Below are 22,452 nucleotides of genomic sequence, written 5' to 3'. Positions count from 1 at the left end.
AGGAGGAGGGGGAGGAAGAGAGGGACTAATGGACAGTGAAGAGAGTGAGGAGGAAGAGGGGGGGTGGTGGTGAGTGATGTAAAATTTTGTAAAAAAAAATACCTCAAAAAAGTTATAAATTATAAAAATATTTCAAAATACATCTAAAAAAATGCCCCCAAAAATACCTCTAAACCCAAAAACATTTACATTAAAATTTTTCATATATATAATTACAATAAAATTTTTAAAAAATCTCCAAAAATAGTTAATCCAAACGAATTTAATAGAAAGATAAACTATGATTTAAAACGAATGAAAAAGGAAAACAAAAACTATCAGTCTTGTCACTTATGTGACATTTGTTTACTCAGCATCCGCACTCACATGCAAAGGAGTTCAGGCTTCAGTGATTAATGACTGCCAAAGGACACCTTTCATCGTTTTCATAACTCTCGCAATCCTCAACCACAACATAATGATGACCCCACCCCGTTGTTCAGGCCACCATAAGGTATCTCGTACGAGGTTGGGTCGTATACTCTATGGTAATGCCTACCAGCGTCTGGGTTCTTGCGCCCTTTCTGGGCTTGTCGGAGCTTTAATCTTCCCACCCCGTAATTGCTCGTGGAGTAGGTCTTACACAAATCCGTACCCTTCTTTTTAAGGATTAAAGGCAGAAAACTCCCATGAACTTCACTCTTGAATAAAGATCAAATTCACCGTACTAGTTTTCAGATTGTTCATGTTAAAAAACGCGCGCACTAAATTTCAGGATTACACTCAAAATCATTTCGAGTCCATAACAATCTTAACCATTTGAACCTCCACACCAAGCGCTTCAAACTTTGTCAGATGAGGGGGTAAAAGGATAGCAATTCTTCAGGTCACCTTTATCCACTTCCCATCCATAATCCATTGAGTGATCAGGGAATTTAAATCAAACACTACTGAACATCGACAAAAGAAACCACGAGCCTACCTACCGTGCAAGTTGATGCACGAACGTCAAAAGCTGGCAGCCGTAACAGTTAGTCATAGATTATTCGGAAAATGACAAGCAACATATGAGGCCAAGGTACGGCTGTTCAGCTGCCAACGACTGCACAAGCGCTTTCAATCACCTGCTTGCCTGACGATTCCATCAGAAACGATGATGCTCGGCCCCCCTCACCACGTACCAACCATTAACTTCGCCGACCCTCGTTCTCATCAAAATGATTCGACTCCTACACATCATCTTCTTCAGCAGCAGTTCAACATTATTAGCTCCTCTTGTACAAACCGACGTAAGAATTCTTGGGATATATCCACGAGGCTTTCTACAAAAATCAGATAACAAGAAGCGAACTAAATAACCGTACGATGATCCGCAAGGACCACAAAAAAGATGGCAAAAGTCCCCATAGGGTATAATCAGAAGTCTCAGCCACCACAGGCCTCTAGCCGTGCTTGAGCCACCTTGTGTCCATTTTAGAAATTTTTCTAAAAATTTTGCATTCATTTTGCTGTGCGAAATGACTGTCACTGCTAATTGGCAATCAAAACCAGCTGTTGCTGCAATCCTTTCACCCAAATGTCCAGCAGCATTACAAACTAACTACAGTACAGTGATAAGAGTGGGATACCCATATAGAAAGAGTTCAAATTTAAGTAACAATAGGTATTATAAAACATTGGTCTTCATCGAGTCATCATCATTCATACAACCATCAAATTCAGAACACTTGAATCAAGAGTCACGAAAGGTTAATGCAACCTAATTACCTATGTACTCCCAATCTCATCAAAGTGCGTACAGCATCCATGGCTTAAGCATGCTTGACACCACAAACATACCTAAAGAGGCAAGAAAATACAAAATCAAACAAGGAATGAATCAAGCTCATATAAATTCAAATGAAACGCATGATGGGGAAGCTATATTTTCCAGAAAATCAAGTTTGAAAATTCACTGACATGTAGCCTTATTTACAGAAAGCCACAACAAGGCCAAAAGCAGGCTTAGTAAACACCCCCCATCATAGCAGAGATATCATCAAATGTCCAAAGATCCTCCATTGCATTCCCGCCACCCTGGGTTGCATCCCCATTTAGGAAGGTGTCAACAGATGCTTCCCAGTTTCCATCAAATAAAGGCATCTGATCGAACTTCATCTGGGACTCAAAAGCTGACAACTCTTCAGACAGCTTGTTATCATTGTCAGCAGCAGGCACCGGATCCAAAGAACTCTTCAGTTTCTTTGAAGGGTTTGTGTCCTCCGAAAATTGAGATTCTTCCACTTCTATTGCAGATGAGAGAATGGATGATATTTCTGGAGTTTTTGGGCACTGTTCTCCCCACCCAAAGTCGGAACAATCGAAGGAATTACTTCCTTGATCAGAATTAAAATAAAGGCTAGCACAATCAGATTGGGGAAATGACTTGAATTCCATCTCTCCAATGGTAGGATAAACATCAGCATAGCCAAACTGCTTTGTTGGTGGTTTTTCTTCAACAAGATTCAGAGAATTGTAGTAGTCATTTTCCATGCTGCTTGTGAAAGTCATGCTTTCACTTACAGTGGGCTGAACTGGACCAGGAGTTTCCTTGACTTGTAGTTTCTGAGGATTCACAGCTACAGGGCGTCTTGAGGCAGAGCCTTGAGTTTCATCAGGAAAATTGACCTTGGCTTTTTTGCCTCTGATCCTTCGAGCCTCAGTATCGTAGGCTCTAGCAGCTTCTTCAGCAGTGTTAAAAGTTCCAAGCCAGACACGGACCCCTTTCCTTGGATCACGGATCTCAGCAGCCCATTTGCCCCATGGCCGCTGTCGGATACCTCTATATTGGTTCTTCCTCTTTCTCTTTGAGTATTTTTCAGATTCATCACTGGAATCAGATGATTTTCCATACTTGGTGCCTTCATGATGAAAATGAATATTTCATAAACAAGGTGCAACTATAGATAAACCAATATTCTGGTATTCAAATTTTAAAGTACAATAATTACCAAAAAAGGAGAAACATAACCGTTACTTAATTGAAAACATGTAATTAAACAGAAACGACCAGGTACAGAGGGGGAAAATATTCTTTTTAGATAAATCATTCGTATGATAACCAGAATGTAATTCTGCCTTATGGAATTAAATTTGACCTCTGCCTAATCCTCCAAGCACTAAGTACCATTTTTAGCCACAAAAGATACGTATAGGCATCCAGGGCCGATTTAACATAAAACTTTTGATGTGGTACATATACAGACGAACAATCTTGTATTGCGCACACAATTGAATTTCCCATTGATGTTAAGTAAAAATTAAAACAACAAGCCCTTCTATAAAACATAGAAAAACTATAAACTCAAAAAATATGATTGGCAAATTATTTGTTTCCTCCAAAAAACTCCGTAATTTTTTTAACCTTTCATTTCATACGTTCCAAAAATTTATGTTATAAAGAAATTCTTTTCATCTCTCTTCTTGTCTTTTTTGGGGTTTTCCCCTTTTCTTCCCTTTGGTTGGGGTGGTGGGGGAGAGTTTAGATCAGAGACAATACACGACAGAGTTCAGCAACACTATTCTTAAAAATTGCTAATAAATTTTCCGAAGAAAGTTCATTTGATCCATCATTTTCTATGAAAAGCCGCAAAAGAAATTACAGATTATTAATTAATATAAATATTAACCACAAAACTCCAAAAATATACGATCCAACACGGTAGCTCAATCAATCAAAATTACCCGGGGAAAAAATGAAAAGAACTGCAATTCATTCGTGGAACAAAATTTGACCCAAAGAAACTGTCCTTTTTTTTTTTTTTTTTAACTTGAATCGCTGAAAGAGGGAAAAAAAAGGACAGAGACAAAACTATCACAACCCAAATATTATAAAAACGGTAAATATAATTAAACTCTGAGCTCCTAAAATTTAAAGCCCAAAAAAAGAAAAAATTGTAAATCAGGAGCTGCCAGACCAGAAATATCCGAAAATGAAAGGAAAAATTACCACGGGAGGGGATGGCAGAATGCTTGGAGGCAGAGAAACCGAAAGGCTTGACGTCTTCCAGCTCCTCCACTTCGTCATCGGAGTGGTCGTTAAACTCCTGAAAATCAGTCTCAAATTCGTCATCCAGGTCAACGACCTCAGATCTCAGCGGCTTGGAGTATAAATCGCTAGTGTTCTTCTTATTATTCTTCTTCTTATTAATGTCCTTCTTGGTACCAGGGAAATCGGCGCCGGTTCCCCAGAGCAAGTCGGCCGTTAGCCGGCGAGACGATCCGCTCGGAGGTATAAAATCGGAAATGATAGCACCGCCACACATGGCTTCTTGTCTCTGGTTGGAATGATTTGTATGGTTTTTTGGAGAAAAAGCTTTTCAGATGATAAAAAATTTAGGACGGAAAATGTTAGGAGGGTTTTAAAATTTATAGGAGCAGAGTAGGAAGAAGCGTCTAGTGTTAGTCTCTCTTTTTAATAATAATATAATGGTACTACCAGTCTACCGCAAGTGGTTGTACAGTGGTAAAAGTAAGGAAAAGGTGATGAATTCGGCAGGGGTGGACTAGGAGTGCTTTTACTCCCTTACCCCTTCCTTGGGTTGTTATTTGCAGTTAAAGAAATTTGTGAGACAGAATATCCTCGTGGTTGCGCGTGGATGAAAGCCATGAGCGAGTTTTTTTTTCCCCCCGCCAACAAAGGGGTATTTTAGAAATTTTAAGAATAAATTTACCATATTGGGTCTATATTGTTAGACATGGCTACGGATTTCGAGTTAAAACTCGACGGTTCTAATTTTTTTAAAAGATCAAATATGAATACTTCTTTACGGGGATGGTTCCGATTACGAATTTTGAACCTCCAGTTCCAATTTTATTGTGGTTACAGTTTTACTTTCTTTTGATTACGTTTCTAATTCTTTTAGTTACACGTAAACATTTATTGTTATAAAATTAATTCTAAGAAAATATGATAACAATTATTAAATATATATGTATATATATATATATATATATATGCGCGAGAGCACATAAGAAGTTTATTGTTTTATCATGCGTAAAAAAGAAGAAAAAATGATGCATCTTTTATGAAAAAAATTATCTCATTCTTGATTATATTAGATTAATCTTGGATTTAAATTAGTCACGAGATATAGATTTACTTAAAAAAAAAAAGGGACAATGGATTGTTGGGTTATGATTGAACTTATTGGCATTAGATGCTGACTTTTGTTTGGATTGCTTCATATTTCCCCAATTTTATTTGCTTACATCATCTTTACAATTTCCAATACACCTTTTTATCTTCCCAATATCTTTTTATCTCACATACATCACATCACAAAAAGTGCTACAGTAAAAATATCCCAAATAATCCCAAATAACTTACAATCCAAACAGATATAAACTGGACAAGTAGGTTTAGATAGTAAATTTTTTTTAAAATGATTTGAACAAATTTTAAACCGGCGATTTCGCTTCCGGTTCGGGTTCAAATTTTTAATGAACTTGAATCTTTAGTTATAGTTATGGTTCCAATTTCAGTTCAAAATTTCAATGAACTCGAACCTTTAGTTACAATTATAGTTCTGATTCCAATTTCCAAAATTCGATTCCAGTTCAACAAAATGCAGGACTAATTTCGGTTCAAATATTAACTATGACCACCCCTATATATTGTTACTAAAATACTAATAATAGAGGAGGTATGTGTTACTTTTTAAACTAAAGAGAAGCTCTCTGCAATAGTAAAAACCTCAATGAAACTTTCTGATTTATCCCTTACCTTTGATGTCGAGATATGCCAAAAGTTTCGAAATGACAACATGTTTCCTCTCTAAAGTAGAACTTGTATAATTTCTGCACTTTTTTTTTAATAGAGTAGTATAAGTGAGTTTGAGACATCTCGCTTTATTTTTGTTTTTTGTTTTGGATAATTAGCACCGTAGACCTTTTCGTAAATCTTTCATTTTCTACTTATCGAGATTCTGATGGAAAGTTAGAAGGGCATATCTACACGCTTACGCTTGTAGATATCGATCTATATGCAATGTATTTAGATGGAAGCTGACGGCATTTGAGCTGTTGCGTGGACTTTCAAATGCTGTAGAGGCAATTGCGGACCACACGGCAGATGGTCCTTTACCAAACTCGGGCAAGGGGAAGCAGGAAAAAAGAGAAAAAAAAAAATAAAAATTGAACGCACCTAATTTGACCGACGTTTAGTCCGCGAGTTAACTCTCTTGACCAATGTTCCATTTACTAAAAGTGGGAAATCGTGCTTGTATTTTGGGTTATTATCACTTTACCCCCTTTAACTATATCACAACTATCAATTTACCCCCTACCGTTATCTTTTAGTCACTTTACCCCCATAAGTAATTCAATTCAATATAGTCAAAATTTTTGAAAAAAAATACCCTTTTATTCTATAACATTACTATATTGTTATTATTATTTTATTCCTTTAAATTATAGTGATATAATCGCTTTAATTCCTAACATTATTTTCTAGGCATTTTAGTTCATTGTTAATCTAACTAGTATGGTCAAAAATTTTTAAATATATTTACCCATTTATGTATATAATTAAAAATAAAAAATTTGGAATGATTATTCTTCTTTTTTTTCACTTTAAGAGATCCAAAAATATAAAAACAAAACGATTTTCTCAAATTTCTTTTTTCACACTTATTAATACTAGGAAAAGAAAAAGAAATAGGAAAGAAGAAGACAAAAAATTAGATTTTGCAAAAAAAAAAAGAAAAAGAAAAGTCTAACATTATCGTATTAATTTAAGGTTGTTATAATTAGAATTGAAACCTAGTCATAAACAGTAAAGTAAAATAATTTTAAAATAATAAAAGTATTTAATTCTTTCTTAATTGTATTTTTTAAAAAAGAATTGAGGTCTCTCTCTCTCCATCTCTCTCCCTCCCTCTTCCTCCCCCTTCCCGATCTTTCAATTTTTTTTAATATTAATAAGATTGCCAAGAAAAAAGAGATTAATATTTTGACTTTTTTTCTTGATACTAAAGAGGAGAAGAGTCATTCTAAATTTTTTATTGGTTTTATTATACAAAGAGGAGAGTACTTTCTTCTAAAATTTTTTAACTTGCTAAGTTGGTTTAATGGTAAAATAAATTGTCTAAAAAATAACTCTATAAGGTAAATTGATAATGAGACTATAGTTTAAGGGAATAAAGTGATAATGATTTTTAGGGCTAAACTTGTCTTTTTACTTTAATTAATAAATTTCGTTAAGTTTGACTGTTAGTCTTGGGGATAAAGTGACTAAAAGATAACGTTAAGGGGAAATTGATAGTGATATCGAACGTTAAGAGGGGTAAAGTGATAATAACCCTCTATTTTTCCATTTCATGTGCCTAGAATCATACTCAAGCTGTATAGTGTCCAATCTTCTAGGAGATGGAATTGAAATTTTAGACCAGTTAACGCTATCACAAGTTCATTTACTAGTTAATAATAATTAGAATCACAATTGAAAACTCTACGAATACAGTTAAAGAGAGGCGAACTAACAGCGAAGTGGTACTTGAGGACCTTAAGAATGAATCAAAATGCTCCAAGCCACAACGGGCTCTTGGTACTCATTCGAACGTAAAATATTGGAAGCACTCAAGCTTTACTTCGACTAAAGTGCTTCCAATATTTAAGGGTATCGGGAAGTTCCGTGCAGTTTTGGGTTGTTATGTTTACCACCGTGAGAAATGTGTTTGGCTAGGGTGTGACCTGGGGGTAGGGATTTCCTCATGTTACATTCCCTTTAATTGCTATAAATCTTGTAATATTAAACGATTCTTTTCCTTGGATTGGTGCGCATCAAAATTTACATCAGTTTATGTTTATTGATGTAAGTCTTAGTATAATATTTAGCGCAAGTTTTGAGATACGTTAGTCCAGTAAAAGGATACATCAAATATTATAAAATTACACTAATTCAGTAAAAAAAATGCATTAAATATTATGTAGCTTTTATGAGTTTTTATTAAAATCAAATTATACTCTATCAATTTGATGTTGTATATCAAGAAAAAAAAAGTGATTATAAAAATGTATTTATGAAAAAGTAAAAAAAAATTACAATCGGAAACGAGGTCTTACATTAACCGAAAAGTGTAATATATAGGTGTGTTTGGATTGTCTTCTATTTCATTTTGTGTGTGTTTGGATTGTAAATTATTTGAGATATTTTTACTATAACACTTTTTGTGATGTAATGTATATGAGATAAAAAGGTAATTGAGAAAATAAAAAGGTGTATTGAAAATTATAATTGTGATGTAAGCAAATAAATTTGGACAAAAAATCTCCTGTCCAGACACATTCTTTATTTACCCACACTGATTTATTTCCATCATCAACACATTTTTCAATCACTTTTTTATCTCACATACATCATATTTAAAAAATACTACAGTGCTCTTTCACAAAATTATCTTAAATAATTTACCATCCAAACACTTGCGCGACAGAGGATCCTTTGCTGTGGCGCCGCACGTACAGACAATCTGACGTGTTGAGTGGACGGAATAATCCAAGTCGCGTGTCGCGAATCACGACACGAGTCGTAAGTACCAACCAGCTAAGAAGGACCAAGTTGACGCATAAAGTAGAATAAACTAGAACGTATGCATGCATCTCACTGTGCCGTAATCGTGGAACCAAAAGCCAACAGGCCCAACACGACAAAAAAGTATTTTAATTATTAGAGAGCCCCTAAATTATTTTAATTATTATTAACTTTTAGCCCCTTATCTATTTTTAATCTCAAATTAGCTTTCAATAGTAACGAGCGGCACATTTTCATCATTTTGTCCATCTCTACCGTTAAACCTTATGAATTTAAGAATAAAAGCTGATGGATCTAAATAGTGAAAAAGGACTGAAGGATCAGAATTTTACATTTTTTAGTATTGAAAAACTAATTTAAGATTCGAAATAAATGAGGGCTTAAAGTTGAAAATTGGAATAATTGACAGGATTGTCATGTTATTTACCCTTATATGTTTGCTAGGATATATATATATATATATATATAAATGAAAAATTTGTAAATCCCTTTTGGTTAATATATTTATAATTATGTTTTAATTATCTCTTGTCACATCATTTAGTAATTTCCATCAATTTCAATCCCTGAATTCCCCTCCAAGGAAATAATACGTCATGTTAGTAATTTTAAAAAATATTTCCGCTGTGTTGTTGTAAGTAAATCTGAATACCTTGTCGATTACCAAGAGCGTGGAATATTAGAGCTTTAAAAGAAAGTATTTGGTCCATTACTCTTCTTAGGCTAAGCATTATTACACAGTTGTAGATAATGTACAAGACTCCATCCATTTCACTTGTACAGGCTTTGAAGTTTCCTAATTAAGAAGTGTTCGATTGCCGGATTATCAAAAAAAAAAAAAAAAATTTTTTTGTTCAAGTGAATTCCATTTTTGTTTTTGTTCTTGTACGTTTTCACTCTTTCAAAATCCATTGTCGGATGTAGCTGATGATGAAGAAATAAATCATAGATATTTTTTCTTAGTTCTGCGAGATAGTTAACTAGTCATAATTACACTTGTTGATTTTTCACTTGATCATAGATTCTGATTTTGAATAATTAATTTTTTTTTATGTTCTTATTTGTTTTAACTTTGTATAGATTATGAATTCTTTAATTGTCACAAAAAAAAACCTAAAATTCAGTATCTATCCCTTGACGAGCTTAATGCATCATCTCTCATCAATAAAAGAAAAAGTGAGGAAGCAGACACGCTGACGTTCGTCAACAGTGATTGTCCTTATTAGCAGAATTGAAGCTTATCCTTCACTAGCAGATAAATTAGGACAAGGGTAGACGTCAGCCCTTGTACATGATTATGGTCAAGACACCAAAATAGTAGTCTTAAAAATAAGACGGACGGACATTCGAAAATGGAGTCTGAAATGGCAAAACAGCAGTAACCAGCTAAGAAATGGCAAAGCATCGATTTGGTCTTGAATAGTAGAGTATTAATCTAACCTCTGGGAAGGTGTCGTGTGTTCAGCTGCCTGACTTTTGAAGCATTATCTCTATAATGGTTAATTTTTGCCATGCCGTACGAGTAAAGGATCCCAAAGGCCAAGACAGGCGGAGGAGGGTAGACCGGAGAAGAGAAGTTGGACCCGAGCTCGTGGCTGACACGTTTCCCTGGGATTCTTTGTAGAAGCATCTAGAGTAGAAAGCATGCATGTTGAACGCAGGTTTCCATCCACCATTCTTTGTAGTTTACTTTACTGCAATATTTTCACTTGGGATCGTCGGTGACATATTTTCTATGCCAATCAATGCCACCTCTAATATTACGCCAAGTGTTCTATTATTATTTGCACTTTAATTTTCTAATAATTCAAATTGATTTGGTTTAACACAAATTTTCTCTATCCTCTAAAACTTTGAACCAAAATTAACCGACCGGTCTAATTTATATACCAATACTTTTGAGTTTACGACTCACGATCTGTTGCTTTGAGGAAAAAGAAAAAGAAAACCCTAAACAAAATTGCCTCCAAACCCTCAAATTTTAGAGGATAGAGAAAATTTATATTAAACCAAATCAATTTGAATTATTAGAAATTAAAGGGCAAATAATAACAGGACACTTGGCGCAATATTAGAGGTGGCATTGGATTGGCATAGAAAATATGTCATCGAGAATCCCAAGTGCAATACTTCGAGCTTGGATGCGCTGTCGCAGCGGGCTCGGTTTTGCCAAATTTTTATGCCATCCCTCCTATTTTTACGAAATTATCCCTAGAAATTGCTTGGCATATAAACAAGTACTTGCGCTTTCTGAATTCCACAATTTGCAGATAACACACTCCACCCAGTGAGTGAATGCAGATCAGATGAAACCATTCTTCAGATTAGTGTAGAGCGCAATTTGCAAAACAATTTTTTGCCCCGCACTTAAATAATTCATACCAGTCACACTCATGGTCTCTACCATCTTAAATGTACTGAATAAAAAAGGTCATTAATTAATGTATTAAAAATATTCGAACTTTAGAATGTTTAGCAATAATGTTATATACATCTATTAAAAAAGAAAAGAGAATGTTTAGGAATAATAATAATAATCACTCACCTTAATCATCTTCGACCACTCTCCGCTTGGTAAGTTTTTTGGGCCCAAACCTCCTGATGTGGCAATATTAAAAAAATCCAAAAATGAAATACAAACCGGAGAAACATAATAGCTGGGCTGCATGTCGGGATATGGGCAATGAATTTCTCGCTGTGTTTCCTAGTGGCCCAAAATTTTGGTGACCACTATTCCGTGGAGTGGGCTTGGCCTACTCTGTTCAACCAAGCCTCCTCTTCTCGTCTTCTTTCCTAATCGAAGGAGGCCCCAACCACCGGGTTGTGTAGTGCAAACTGCAAAAGGAACAAAGCCGGCGCTGTTGTTGTTGGCTCGACGTGATTATGGCCTGAGTAGTAAGGTGACGAGGGCTGAATTTTCTTTCCCGCCTTGCATTTGCATCCAAGTTTTCCTAATCTGGAAGATTAATTTAAAAGGGATCAACCATAACTCAATCACTAAAGGGTCCTTGTTACTTGAAAATTCAAATGAGATCTGAATTTGCTTTTACAAAATTAATTCCCCTTTCAAAGCTCTTATTCCACATCGCACAAAAGTAGAAAACCCAAATAGAGCATTGTGTACAGAGTTTTGCTGATAAGCAGATACGATCTTGCAGCTGGAGACAAAGCTACAGCCACTTTATATACTACTGCTTAAAACAACTTGCTATTTCGTAACCTTTTGTTTTGCATATGGACTTTCAGCAGCAGAGATCTAATACATTTATTATAATCAGAAAGCATGAAATGGAGGTGATAAATAAACAGAACAATTACTGTGAAAAAAAAAAAAAAGGGTAAAGAATAAAAACATGAACAGATAAAAAAGTGCAGATCCAAGACACCCCTGAACATGCTAATTAAGAAGCGATGCACAAAACCACAGAGCATCTGCAACATATAATTCCTGATTCGTCCATCATGCTACAACTTTTAACACACAAAGGGTTGTCCCGGGCACAATCCAAACTCACCATGCGCAGAGAACGCGCTGCTACGGCACTCGCATTGATTATACATTATCTAGCTTACGGATTAAGAGCTAATGAAATAATTCATTTTACAATACAGGATCAAAAGAAAGAAAGAAAGAAAGAAAAATGGAACTTGAAAATTTCTACACCCCAAATTCCGAAATTTTAGATTGGATTCGGATCAGAGAGGTTGCTGCATTGTGACGACTATTGGACTTCTGACAGAATGCTTCCCATCAGACCATACCAAAGAACCACTCTTCAAACTTGAGCTTCCGGGAGAGAGTTTCACAGCCTCGGCTTCGACTCTAACCAGAAAATTCAGCTTCTGGCCTGCCCTCCGGAAGGTAAGCTTGTCCGGCTGCACCGTCACTGATGTCCCTACAGCAGGCGTCACGGCGGCCTTGTAAACCGAATTAGCATCCCCAACGTTGGTAACTGTCCTGATAAAATGTGTGGACATCTTGTGCCTCCCATATTGTTGGAACACAACTGATAAAGATGGATAGTTCAAATTCCCGATGTGCCCAGCCCTTTTAGCCCCACTGCAATCAGCTTTCTTCCTCGTGATGGCCTGAATATTCTTCACGGTATAATTTGAATTGCAGAGGAAATCGACATAATCATAAGTCGTGAGGTCGAAAACCAATCCGGGATCCATTGCTTTCTGAGGATGCACATGACCTGCACCGTAATCCATCACGGTAGACGAATTTCCAGACGACTCATCCAACATCGTTTCTCCCCGATTATCCACAGTGTAAGCTGTGGTCATCAACGCTGACCTTATTGCAGCCGGACTCCATTCCGGGTGAGCAGCCTTCAACAACGCGGCGAGGCCAGAAACATGAGGGCAGGCCATCGACGTACCCGACAAGATATTGAACTCCGTCCTACGTTTGTCAGAAGGAAGTCCGCTGGGACCGACACCATCCGGCCAAGCAGCTAGAATATTCAATCCTGGGGCAATTAAATCGGGTTTCAAAATCTCCGGGGTCTCAGGATTAGGCCCTCTAGCCGAAAACGAAGCGACGACTGGAGCTGGGCTTACATTCAGCCTGGTGCCCCGGAACATTATTGTGGCTGTGGCGGTGGCTGAGGATTTTTTCGACTCCGAGAGGATGTATTTCCTTATTTCGTCGCCGCTAGATGCACCCACAGCCGTGGCGGGTAACACGTGGCAATCAGCCACTAATCCTTCGCCGTCAAAAACTCCGTTAGCCAAGATCATCCCGATTCCGCCAGCCTTTTTCACCACCTCACCTTTAGAGGCTCGCGAGTTGATTCCTCTGTCGCATAAAACAAGCTTTCCCTCTACAGCCTTAGGGTCCAGCGAATTTTCTAAACACAACGAAGATGAATAGCCATCACTACCTTCACTGCCGGCGTAAATTAACGGGTAAAGTTTATGTGGGGCCAGCGCCGGCCCGCCGTAAAGGCTCGTTCCCGGGATTACCTTCCCATTTCCGAGCTTAACTTCCGCCGGGAAGTCCCTATCGATGGTTCCAGCTGCCACGGTGGTGACCCAGGGGGCCACATTAGTGACAGTTAGGCCGCCTGGACCGCCATTGCCAGCGGAGGCTGAAACAAAGACGCCGGCTTCCCATGCTCCAAAAGCGCCGATGGCAATGGCGTCGAGGTAGTAGGGGACCACGACACCACCGACGCTGAGGGAGATGACGTCGACGCCGTCGGCCACGGCTGCGTCGAATGCGGCGAGGATATCGGAGTCGTAGCAGCCGGAGTTCCAACAAACTTTATACGCAGCTAAGCGAGCTTTGGGGGCCATCCCAGCAGCCACGCCGCGAGCGTACCCCAGAGTCGAGGCTGGAAAGACGTACCTGCCGGCGGCAATGGAAGCGGTGTGGGTGCCATGGCCGTCTGAATCCCTGGGGGAGCGATACTCGGTGGTCTCATTCATCTTCCCGTTGGTGGCCTCGTAGCCATTGCTGAAGTACCTAGCTCCGATCAATTTCCTGTTGCAGGAAGTGGCCAGAAAGTCCCTCCCGGGGACGCAGGCGCCTTTCCACTTGGGGGGAACGGGGCCGAGGTCCCGATCGTCGAAGGATTTCCTCTCGGGCCAGATCCCAGTATCAATAACAGCGATGACAAGATCGGAGCCGAAATCGGACTCCTTGAGCAAGCCGGCGCTGTCGGAGGTCTTAAGGCCGAGAAATTGAGGGGATCGCGTGGTATGAAGTTGCCTGACTTGCTCGGGAATAACAGCGAGAATGCCGGGGAAGGAGTGAAGGGCGTGAGCTTGGGAAACAGTGAGCTGAGCAGAGAAGCCGTGGAAGACGGTGCTGTAGGTGTGGAGAAGAAGAGAAGGAGGAGGAGGGGGAGTGGTGGTAGTAGCAGCGGTGGAATCATGAGATGAGAGGAGAGAGGTGAGGGAGGACTCATACCAGTGCTGGTGAGTGGGGAAGATGGAAGGCTTAGCATCGGGGCGAACTCGTACGATGAAGGTCTTGCGCTCTCTTTCAGTGGCTAAGACAGAGGATGTTGGGAGGAGTAAGAGAAACAGTGCAGCAGGGAGGAGAGGAAGATTGGAAGAGATGGCCATTTAATTTAAGCGCTACTAGCATTTAGCATCTAGCATCTAGCATTTGGGGAGGAGGAAGAGAATGGTGGGAGAGGGATGGATTTTTTGATATGCAGTACACTGTGAAACTCCTCACTACACAACTGTGAGTTTTGAGCTGCTAAGAGTGGGAATAAATGGTGGGAGTGAAGAAGAAAGAGGGGCGCTGTTTGTTTGTTTGATGTTTGATGTTTGATGTTTGATGTTTGATGATGGGAGAGTGCTGTTTAAGAGTAGAGCGGGGAAATACTGCTCACTGTGCTAGTACCAGTACTGGGTATTGTAGTGACTAGTGAGTGAGGGCCAAATTCAGGAATGGAAAGGAGGAGGATACAAAGCTAAGCTGCTGCTGCTGCTGCTGCTGCTGCTTTGGGGGATGGAACGGGGAAATAAGAAATGTTTTTCACAATAATAATAATATATCCTTTTGTTCTTATTTCCAGCCTCGAATTTTAAATACTGAGTATTTAACATTGCAAATGATGATATATATATATCCAGTGACTGAGGGAGTTTTATGTATAACTAGGGGTAGAATTTATTTTAGAATTATGCGCATATTCATTGCAAAAGGAACAGAATACAAAAGGAAAGAAAAATCCTTGTGAACTACTGCTATCAAGGAAATGCATGCAGCAACAGACATCCCATTTTTATCCATAGGGTTTGTGAACTGAATTGATGATGCTCTCGACAATTTACCAGAGAATTTAAATGGTAAAAGCTTTAAGCAGCCGCCCAAACACCAAAACCAATTTGTCTCCAGTGCAAAATGGAGGTTGATGTACTACAGCACCACGCGCATGCTCTCCATCATCAAATGCTTCCACTTTCCCCGTGTGCCGTTGGTGAAATTTTTCCACCTTTTGGAGCCGAAAGTTAAAACCTCCTGGCCATAGCATTTGCCAGTCCACAATTCTCTATTTTTTTACAGTTGATAAAAGACGCACGACAATGCGGTCAACAACACACTGGGTCACGGTCCTTTTCTACATTTTTTTTTTTAATTTTTTATGAAACGGCCAAATATATTGAAAGCGATCAAAAGTTCCCCGGGCTATCGATGGTAAAAATACTCCACCAGTCCATTGTAAAATACTACTACTGCTACCGTACCACAAATGGTTAGGACAGGCGTCCATTTAAGTCCATGCCCAGCAATAGTTTCTACATTAGTTACTTTACAGCCTGCACTCACCGGATCTATTGTTACAATTTACGCTTAAATAATTACATGTATCTTGTTTTTTTTTTCTTTCTAATAACTGCCAAGGGGAAAACAACAAAATAAATCTTCAACAAGTTTATTAGGTTCTGCTTTTTTGGTACAACTTTTATATTTTAGCTAGAAATTAAAAAGAACCAGCTGTAGAGTAATAAGTTTGTTGGAATGCATTTTTGGAAGAACTTTTGAAGCTCCATATGCATTGCAACATTTCAGAGTTTTTATGTAAAAATATATTGTAGCGTTGTGATATACGTGACATTAAAAAAATAATTCAAAAATATTTGCAAAATTTTTCTCCGAACAGTGACAATCCAAAGTTATTGGAAATAATCCCAAAATTTTTCCTCGAAACATTCGAGTGAATGCTTTTTATGCTAAATTGGATCAAGTAACCGTCAATCACCATAACTCGTATTTCACAAGGAGGGTGGAGTTGATGTCTCCGAACCATTTTGTAATTGTAAAATTTAGAAATATCATAGGATTTAAGGTATCAGACAATAGTGTGTTCGGATAGTAGATTATTTGGGATAATTTTTTTGACAAAAAGATATTATAACACTTTTGTTAATATGATACACGTGGAATAAAAAGTTAGTTAAAAAAAATATTTTTATGCCGTAAGCAAATAAAATATTGACAAGTAAACTACAATCCAAACAAAATTCTTTCATATCTTTTGTGTAAACACAGACTTTAATTTAGTTAATATTTCCGAATCAAAATGCCCGTCATTTTATCTTTTACTGTAAGTATTAAAGGCTAATCCGCGTATTAAATCAGTAGTCACGAGGGGGAATTATTTATTTTAAAAAAAAAATGCCAGTTGGGTGGGTGGGGGATAGACGTTTCAACGGTGTCGGGGGCTCATCTTCTCAACTTTATATTTGACGATTTTATGATGACGAAGGTGCCTGTATTTCACGTACCGCGCGACATTCCTCAGACGCGTGTATTTTATTTGTTATTTTGTAAATGAGAAAAGAAAGAAGGAAAGGAAAAAAAAGATGGATGGACATCAGGACATGCCTGCCTGGCTACGCGCGATCCAGTACCTCTTGCTGAGCTTATTTAGGAGTATTTAAATAAAGGAGTAGTATTTATTACGTTAATTAATTAATAGGAGAATATAATAGGAATATGTCCTTGATTCTTATGAAACTGTAACTACTAGTACATGTTTGGTCGTTGAGATCACCTCATACCAGTATTTGATAGTGTATGGTGACAATTTGGTCAACCATTGACAATTTGGTCAATACATGATACATGGTGGTGGTGGCAATGACATTTGACTGCATGTATATTGTATGCTAAAAGTAAAAGTGCAGTGCTTAAAGATAGATATGATGGGAACCGAAATGGTTTTGGTTTTTGTAAAAGATGTTGGAAAGGGGCCAAACTAATCGACGGTGCTCCTCCTCCTGGTCATGCCTTCCGATCGAGGCCAGTTGTGTGGATCATCATCATTGGCAATTTGGAAGCCAACGATATGGTGGGCAGTGGCACTGGGGCCAATGCTGCTGGCTGCTTCTACTCCGATTAATGCGTCCTGCAATCGCCATTCAATCTTGCTGCTGCTGCTGCTTCTCTCTCTCAACTGGGACCTCACCACTCCCATCTAAAACTTCCAACAGTGAAAAATGCGACGTCAGTCAGATTGAGACGAATTTATTACCGCATGAGGATGAGGGAGCAGGGGGCGGATGCCTGCCTGCATGGATGCTAGCAAGGAAGCCAGCTACCAATATCCGTGTCACTGGGTGGGTCATTAACAGAAAGGGTTTTCATTGTTTTACTGTGCCTTGACGCGTTATCTAATTATTATCAAGAGGCTGATCAGTCATCAAAATCATGAATGAGTTGAGTTCCTGCAGGAAAGCTAATCAGCCTGTCGTAAAATTTCTACTGTCCGGTAGGAGTATTCTTTGTCAGTTCCCGGTCATGGACAAGTTTTTGGTTTGGCTCTAGCGGCCAAGCACTTTCATATACTACTGTATTTGACTGTGATAGACAGAGAGAGACGCAGAAGAGAAATGCCATAAAAATGGACTACGATTCGAACAAAGGCACCAAAGGTATGGTTGCTTTTTACTAATTATTACTAGTTCCTAAAAACAGTAGTAGTGTATTCGTTACTGATGGCAACTTATTTCTTCTGCTTACTTTAAAATTCAAAGAAAAGTAGCAAAAAGCAGGCATGGGATGATGGGATGGGCCTATCTTACCACTTTAAAAAGTCTACAATCAAAGGGTTAAAACGCCAACTTTTCTACTTTCATGCCTGCCAACCACTTGTTTTGACATTTTCTTCTCCCTTCACCTTTTTTATTGGGTTCGCGGCTGCAATTGCATCTCTATAAAATTTTATAGGAATCATATAATCTTTTTTACACACTAAGAGTAATTAACGTTGGCATGTCATTAGATACATGACAATTAGTTTAAATTTAAAATATCAAATTTTATATGTACGTATCATACATTTAACTGTAATACTGTATACTCTTCTTGAAATATTTATAAGTTTTAAAAATATGAAAATCATTTAACTGTGTCTTTTAATTTTGAAGCCAAGGTGGTGCACATCATTAATTAAAGAGAAATTCGCAAGTCATACTTATACCATTTGGCATCACAGATCCTAATCCCTTTCCGATGGACGATATAAACATTGGCGGTTATACATTGGACAGGACATATTATTATTGTGATTTAGAATGCTCCTTCCTTCAAGTTTGTGGACAATAGGGCTCGTGCATCTACTGTATGTAATTATTATGATTGATGGTGCTCCACTTCTGTGCGTGTATCTATCATTTCTTTAATCTCATATACTAATTGTCATCATTTTTAGAAGCTTTTGCTAAACCCTAGACATGCAAAGTAATGCGACTCGAAAATACTACAGAATCATCGCTGTTTTCCACCTAAGTGTAAATGTGTATGAAGTAATAAGACTCTACTACTGTAAATGTAGCGTCCTAATACATGAGTGTATCATAATCATAATTAATGAATGCAGCAACATGGAAGTTTGAAGTTGTGTAAATAAGCCAATGTATCGTTGCCACTCATGTCTTCATTAATTTCATTAAGTAATAAGCTCAATTTTCAATTCTCTGTCCGGAGGACTATTTTAATTCTACCAAAGTAGAAACTAGGAGTCAAAATTTAGTCAGATCTAGTTCAGGGTTCGACTTCCACGGAGGAGTTGCTGGTCTTATCATCAATTCAGGCAAAGTGATCCCAAGATTATTGGAAGAAAAAAAAAAAAAAAAGGAAAAATTGCTCGTTGGAAACTAAAGAACTCCCTTTGTTTAGATAAAGTACAACTCCTTTACTATCTGATCCCATAGGGATTTTGTTTGGAGTCAAAAAAAAACAAGAAGAGGAACTTGGGAGCGGCAGACCAATTTACATAAAAATAGCAGAGATAAGCATGTAAAAATGCAGTGCAGCTCCCGATCCAGCGTCTCCCTGTTGTCTCGTTTCGTTTTGACCGACTAAAACTGGAAAAACGCCGTCGCATTAATCCGATTTTCGATACGTCAAAACGAATCAAGAACGTGAATCATAAGTCCTGGACCTAAATTAAGGTCTATTTTTGGGGATGAACGTCTTTAATCTATCTTGGATCGCTTAAGAAAAATCAAAACGAATAGAATGATTGGACCACTTAAAAAAGATCAAAACAGAAATAGAACAACGCTATAATCAAGGTGAATACTTGATTGATAAGTCGACGAAACACCTTACGCTAACTCTAAGATATTCAAAAATGACTTTCACAAACCAAAAGAACTCTTTCTCACCAGAAAGAAATTTTAAAAATTTCTTAACAAAATTCTTATTCCATGTCTTGTCTAACTTACAAACGTATAACTAAGGTTTTTATAGCTTTTATATGACTTAGAAATCTAACATGACTAGAATTCATCTAACTAAAACTTATCCTTAACTCGACTTAAAGCTCAACTATGGTCAACATGACCTAGTATTTTACCATCAACTAATGACTCAATATTACTCTTATCTAACACGAATCCGACCATTTAAATAAACATGAAGCATGGCTGGAAATAATGCAACAAACGCCAACATGAAGACACAATAACAATGAGAACTTAAATAACCACACTAAAACTAAGGGATGTTAGATTGTTGGATTTTCATTGATCAATCACTTATATGATTTGAACACGAACCATCGGGCCCTATGTCCCATGCTCCCATCAGTATTGTTAGTGTGGTCAACATAACAAGAAGATGATTAGACACGTACCATCCCTCGAACGGACAGAAAAGTGGTGAGTGATCTGATGCGTATAAAGTGATGGAAACGTGTGGAATTTTATTTTATTTTTAATTTCTGCAACAACTCGCAATCCAAACAAGACCGGTTCCTCCATAGATTCGGGATTCTCAAGAAAAGATGTAGAATTGTATACCAAAGCCCTCAACTCAAACTCTCTAATATACCCACGAACCAACAAAATGCAGCGGTCAACAATCCCAGACACTGAATAAAGAACAACAGAATTTTAATGGAACCCATAAATCGAATCATCAGTATCTCTATTTGCTAGGTCTATGATCCATAATAACGAACGAACAAAAGTCAAAAGTAGATGAAATCTACTAGATAAACGAGGGAATCTAACCCCTTTGTAAGCCTTAAAATTCAGGAAATCTATCTACCCATCATTATTTGTGATCTTCGACTTCACCCATGAATCGAATTTGGTCAGCAGCAGGGTTAACCGGGGTTTATCTAAAGAAAAAGATAGGTGGCAGGGAGAGATGTTCACGAATTAGGGAGCTATACTGCATGAGATCATGAGCCACAGCATCAAACCCAGCACGAGCCTGAGCTATAGCGTCCGCCCGAACCTCAGCCTGATACTCCTCGCAAGACTTGCCCATGTGCCACTTAACCCCACATTCCACGCAGAAGATTCTCCAACATCCCGGGCAAGCTTTGATCCTGAAGCCCCTGTTATCATCCACGAATTTAGCAGAGCAGAACAACAGAGGACATTTCATGATTTCTGGGCTTGCAAGGACATTGCTCTCTCGTCGTGCTTCAACAATTCGATCGTAGACTTCATCCGGGATGTATTGGCGAAATTGTTGAATTCCCAACTTTTTATTGCAATTTTCCTTCGGGCACTTGATCTTCTTGTTAATTTTTGTATATTCTTGAATCTTTTCTCCGACGTAAACCCTCATGCAATCCTCGCAGAACAGGTGTCCGCAGTCAGGGCTTCGTTGCATCTCTCCAGTGGGTTTATCGTCACCGCAAAGCGCGCACTCAGACCAAGAAGACTCTCCTTTCTCCGTGCGTGATGTCCAGATATTGAATGGAGCACAAAAACGAGGCTTTAGCGGATAAGAAGTGCAGATTCCTGATATGTGTTTTTTTTTTTTTTTAATTTGTATTTTTAAAAACAATAACAAAGATCAAGTTTTAGTACGTAGTAACTAACTTATCATATGGAAAACCCCATGAATAAAATTCGTGGACTAATAATGGAAGGGAAAAATTGTAACTTTACGCATGGTAATGGTACCTTTCTGCTTGACATCAGGGGCTTTGGGAGAAGCATCGTCGTCATCATCAATTTCATATTCTCGAAGCATTGTGATTCTTGAGTAAGAGATTGCTTTCCGACGATTATATCTGTGTCCTCCTCCTCCTGTGTGCCAAGAATATTGCCCATCATCATCATGATCATCAAAGAAACTGATGGAAAAATAATCTTCTTCTTCCTTTGATTGGAATTCTTTCTCCCATGACCATCCATGTTCTTTGTTTTCTCGCTCGTTGTTGTCAACTTCCATGTCAGAGTTAACGGGTCGCAAAGACTTGCTTTTTTTCCTTCTCGCCATTGAGACAAATGTCTTGAATTCTGCTTTGAGCACTTAAATATGTCTGGGAGGTTTATGTGCTTGGGGTTTTAGCGGTGGTTTAGATGAGGAGGAGAGAGAGGGAGAGCCGATGAGATTCTCTTTCTTTGTCTTACAAAGTTTCCCATTCTTGTTTAGAGTTCCCAGTGTCCCCAACCTAATGTTTCCTTTTCTTGCAAAGTTTCCCCTTCTTGTTTAGAGTTTCCTAATGCCCCCAACCTAATGAGCTATAGGGCTGTGTTTTTGGCAAATTAATTTGCTGCGCGCCGTTTGAACGCATCATCTAAAAATCCAATAAACAGGAACTCCGCTCCCCAAGGGGGCATAAAATCTAGCACCATTACGATTTGTTCCTAATAAGCAAGCAGAACCACACTACCATTTTACTCTCTTTTTTTTTTTTGGGGGTGGAGATAAATTTAGGGAACAACCTTGGACCGCTAAGTTACAATTTAACAACCTTGATGATTGAAGCAACGTTGGACAGGGGGTCTCCTGGACCTGAACCTGGTCGTCCTTCGTCAGTAAAGTAGCATCCACCGCATTTGCCCCTTCATGTTCTGAAGTGGAGAAATTGGATGGTGCTTTTGAATGGTAAATGACGTCATTGCAACATGCTGCTATTACTACAAATGAAAGAGGCATAAATCTAATTGGCGCGAGCAAA

At 38.2% G+C, this 22,452-nt stretch overlaps 3 protein-coding genes and 1 long non-coding RNA gene across 5 annotated transcripts; 1 reads left to right on the top strand and 3 right to left on the bottom strand.

The window, feature by feature from the left end:
* Nucleotides 1-664: 664 nt before the first annotated feature.
* LOC113742883 (ethylene-responsive transcription factor RAP2-12-like) lies at nucleotides 665-4,391 on the bottom strand. 2 transcript variants are annotated; one of them, XR_011817604.1, is made up of 4 exons: nucleotides 3,968-4,391; nucleotides 1,939-2,879; nucleotides 1,747-1,818; nucleotides 665-1,301 (listed from the first exon to the last, which is right to left on the bottom strand). XR_011817604.1 is itself a non-coding variant. In XM_027270896.2 (3 exons), the coding sequence occupies exons 1-2, from the start codon at nucleotides 4,281-4,283 to the stop codon at nucleotides 1,984-1,986; spliced, it is 1,212 nt and encodes a 403-aa protein (XP_027126697.1). In that variant the 5' UTR covers nucleotides 4,284-4,391; the 3' UTR covers nucleotides 1,628-1,818; nucleotides 1,939-1,983. The 2 variants fall into 2 exon arrangements, 1 of the variants encoding a protein (XP_027126697.1); XM_027270896.2 differs by lacking the exon at nucleotides 665-1,301 and having other exon boundaries at nucleotides 1,628-1,818.
* A 7,561-nt stretch (nucleotides 4,392-11,952) lies between these two features.
* On the bottom strand, nucleotides 11,953-15,029 carry LOC113741401 (subtilisin-like protease SBT1.5). The gene has a single exon (XM_027268925.2). The coding sequence runs from the start codon at nucleotides 14,627-14,629 to the stop codon at nucleotides 12,248-12,250; it is 2,382 nt and encodes a 793-aa protein (XP_027124726.1). The 5' UTR covers nucleotides 14,630-15,029; the 3' UTR covers nucleotides 11,953-12,247.
* A 2,019-nt stretch (nucleotides 15,030-17,048) lies between these two features.
* LOC140010772 (uncharacterized) lies at nucleotides 17,049-18,734 on the top strand. Its single transcript, XR_011817907.1, has 2 exons — nucleotides 17,049-17,953; nucleotides 18,449-18,734. It is a non-coding gene; the product is annotated as an uncharacterized lncRNA (long non-coding RNA).
* Nucleotides 18,735-20,432: 1,698 nt separating this feature from the next.
* On the bottom strand, nucleotides 20,433-22,389 carry LOC113741158 (uncharacterized). Its single transcript, XM_027268636.2, has 2 exons — nucleotides 21,449-22,389; nucleotides 20,433-21,283 (listed from the first exon to the last, which is right to left on the bottom strand). Exons 1-2 carry the CDS (start codon nucleotides 21,765-21,767, stop codon nucleotides 20,646-20,648), a joined length of 957 nt encoding a protein of 318 aa, XP_027124437.1. The 5' UTR covers nucleotides 21,768-22,389; the 3' UTR covers nucleotides 20,433-20,645.
* Nucleotides 22,390-22,452: the final 63 nt, after the last annotated feature.

This window comes from Coffea arabica, chromosome 7c (assembly GCF_036785885.1).
Source record: "Coffea arabica cultivar ET-39 chromosome 7c, Coffea Arabica ET-39 HiFi, whole genome shotgun sequence".
NCBI lineage: Eukaryota > Viridiplantae > Streptophyta > Magnoliopsida > Gentianales > Rubiaceae > Coffea > Coffea arabica.
This window is presented reverse-complemented; position numbering and strand designations above follow the sequence as displayed.

Bases quoted from the DNA above. Each gene is read 5' to 3' on its own strand.
- LOC113742883 (XM_027270896.2), bottom strand. From the start codon at position 4,283: ATGTGTGGCGGTGCTATCATTTCCGATTTTATACCTCCGAGCGGATCG. The intron at 2,880-3,967 runs GTAATTTTTCCT...TTCATCATGAAG, and splicing joins TTCTGCCATCCCCTCCCGTG to GCACCAAGTATGGAAAATCA.
- LOC113741401 (XM_027268925.2), bottom strand. From the start codon at position 14,629: ATGGCCATCTCTTCCAATCTTCCTCTCCTCCCTGCTGCACTGTTTCTC.
- LOC113741158 (XM_027268636.2), bottom strand. From the start codon at position 21,767: ATGGCGAGAAGGAAAAAAAGCAAGTCTTTGCGACCCGTTAACTCTGAC. The intron at 21,284-21,448 runs GTACCATTACCA...AACACATATCAG, and splicing joins CCCTGATGTCAAGCAGAAAG to GAATCTGCACTTCTTATCCG.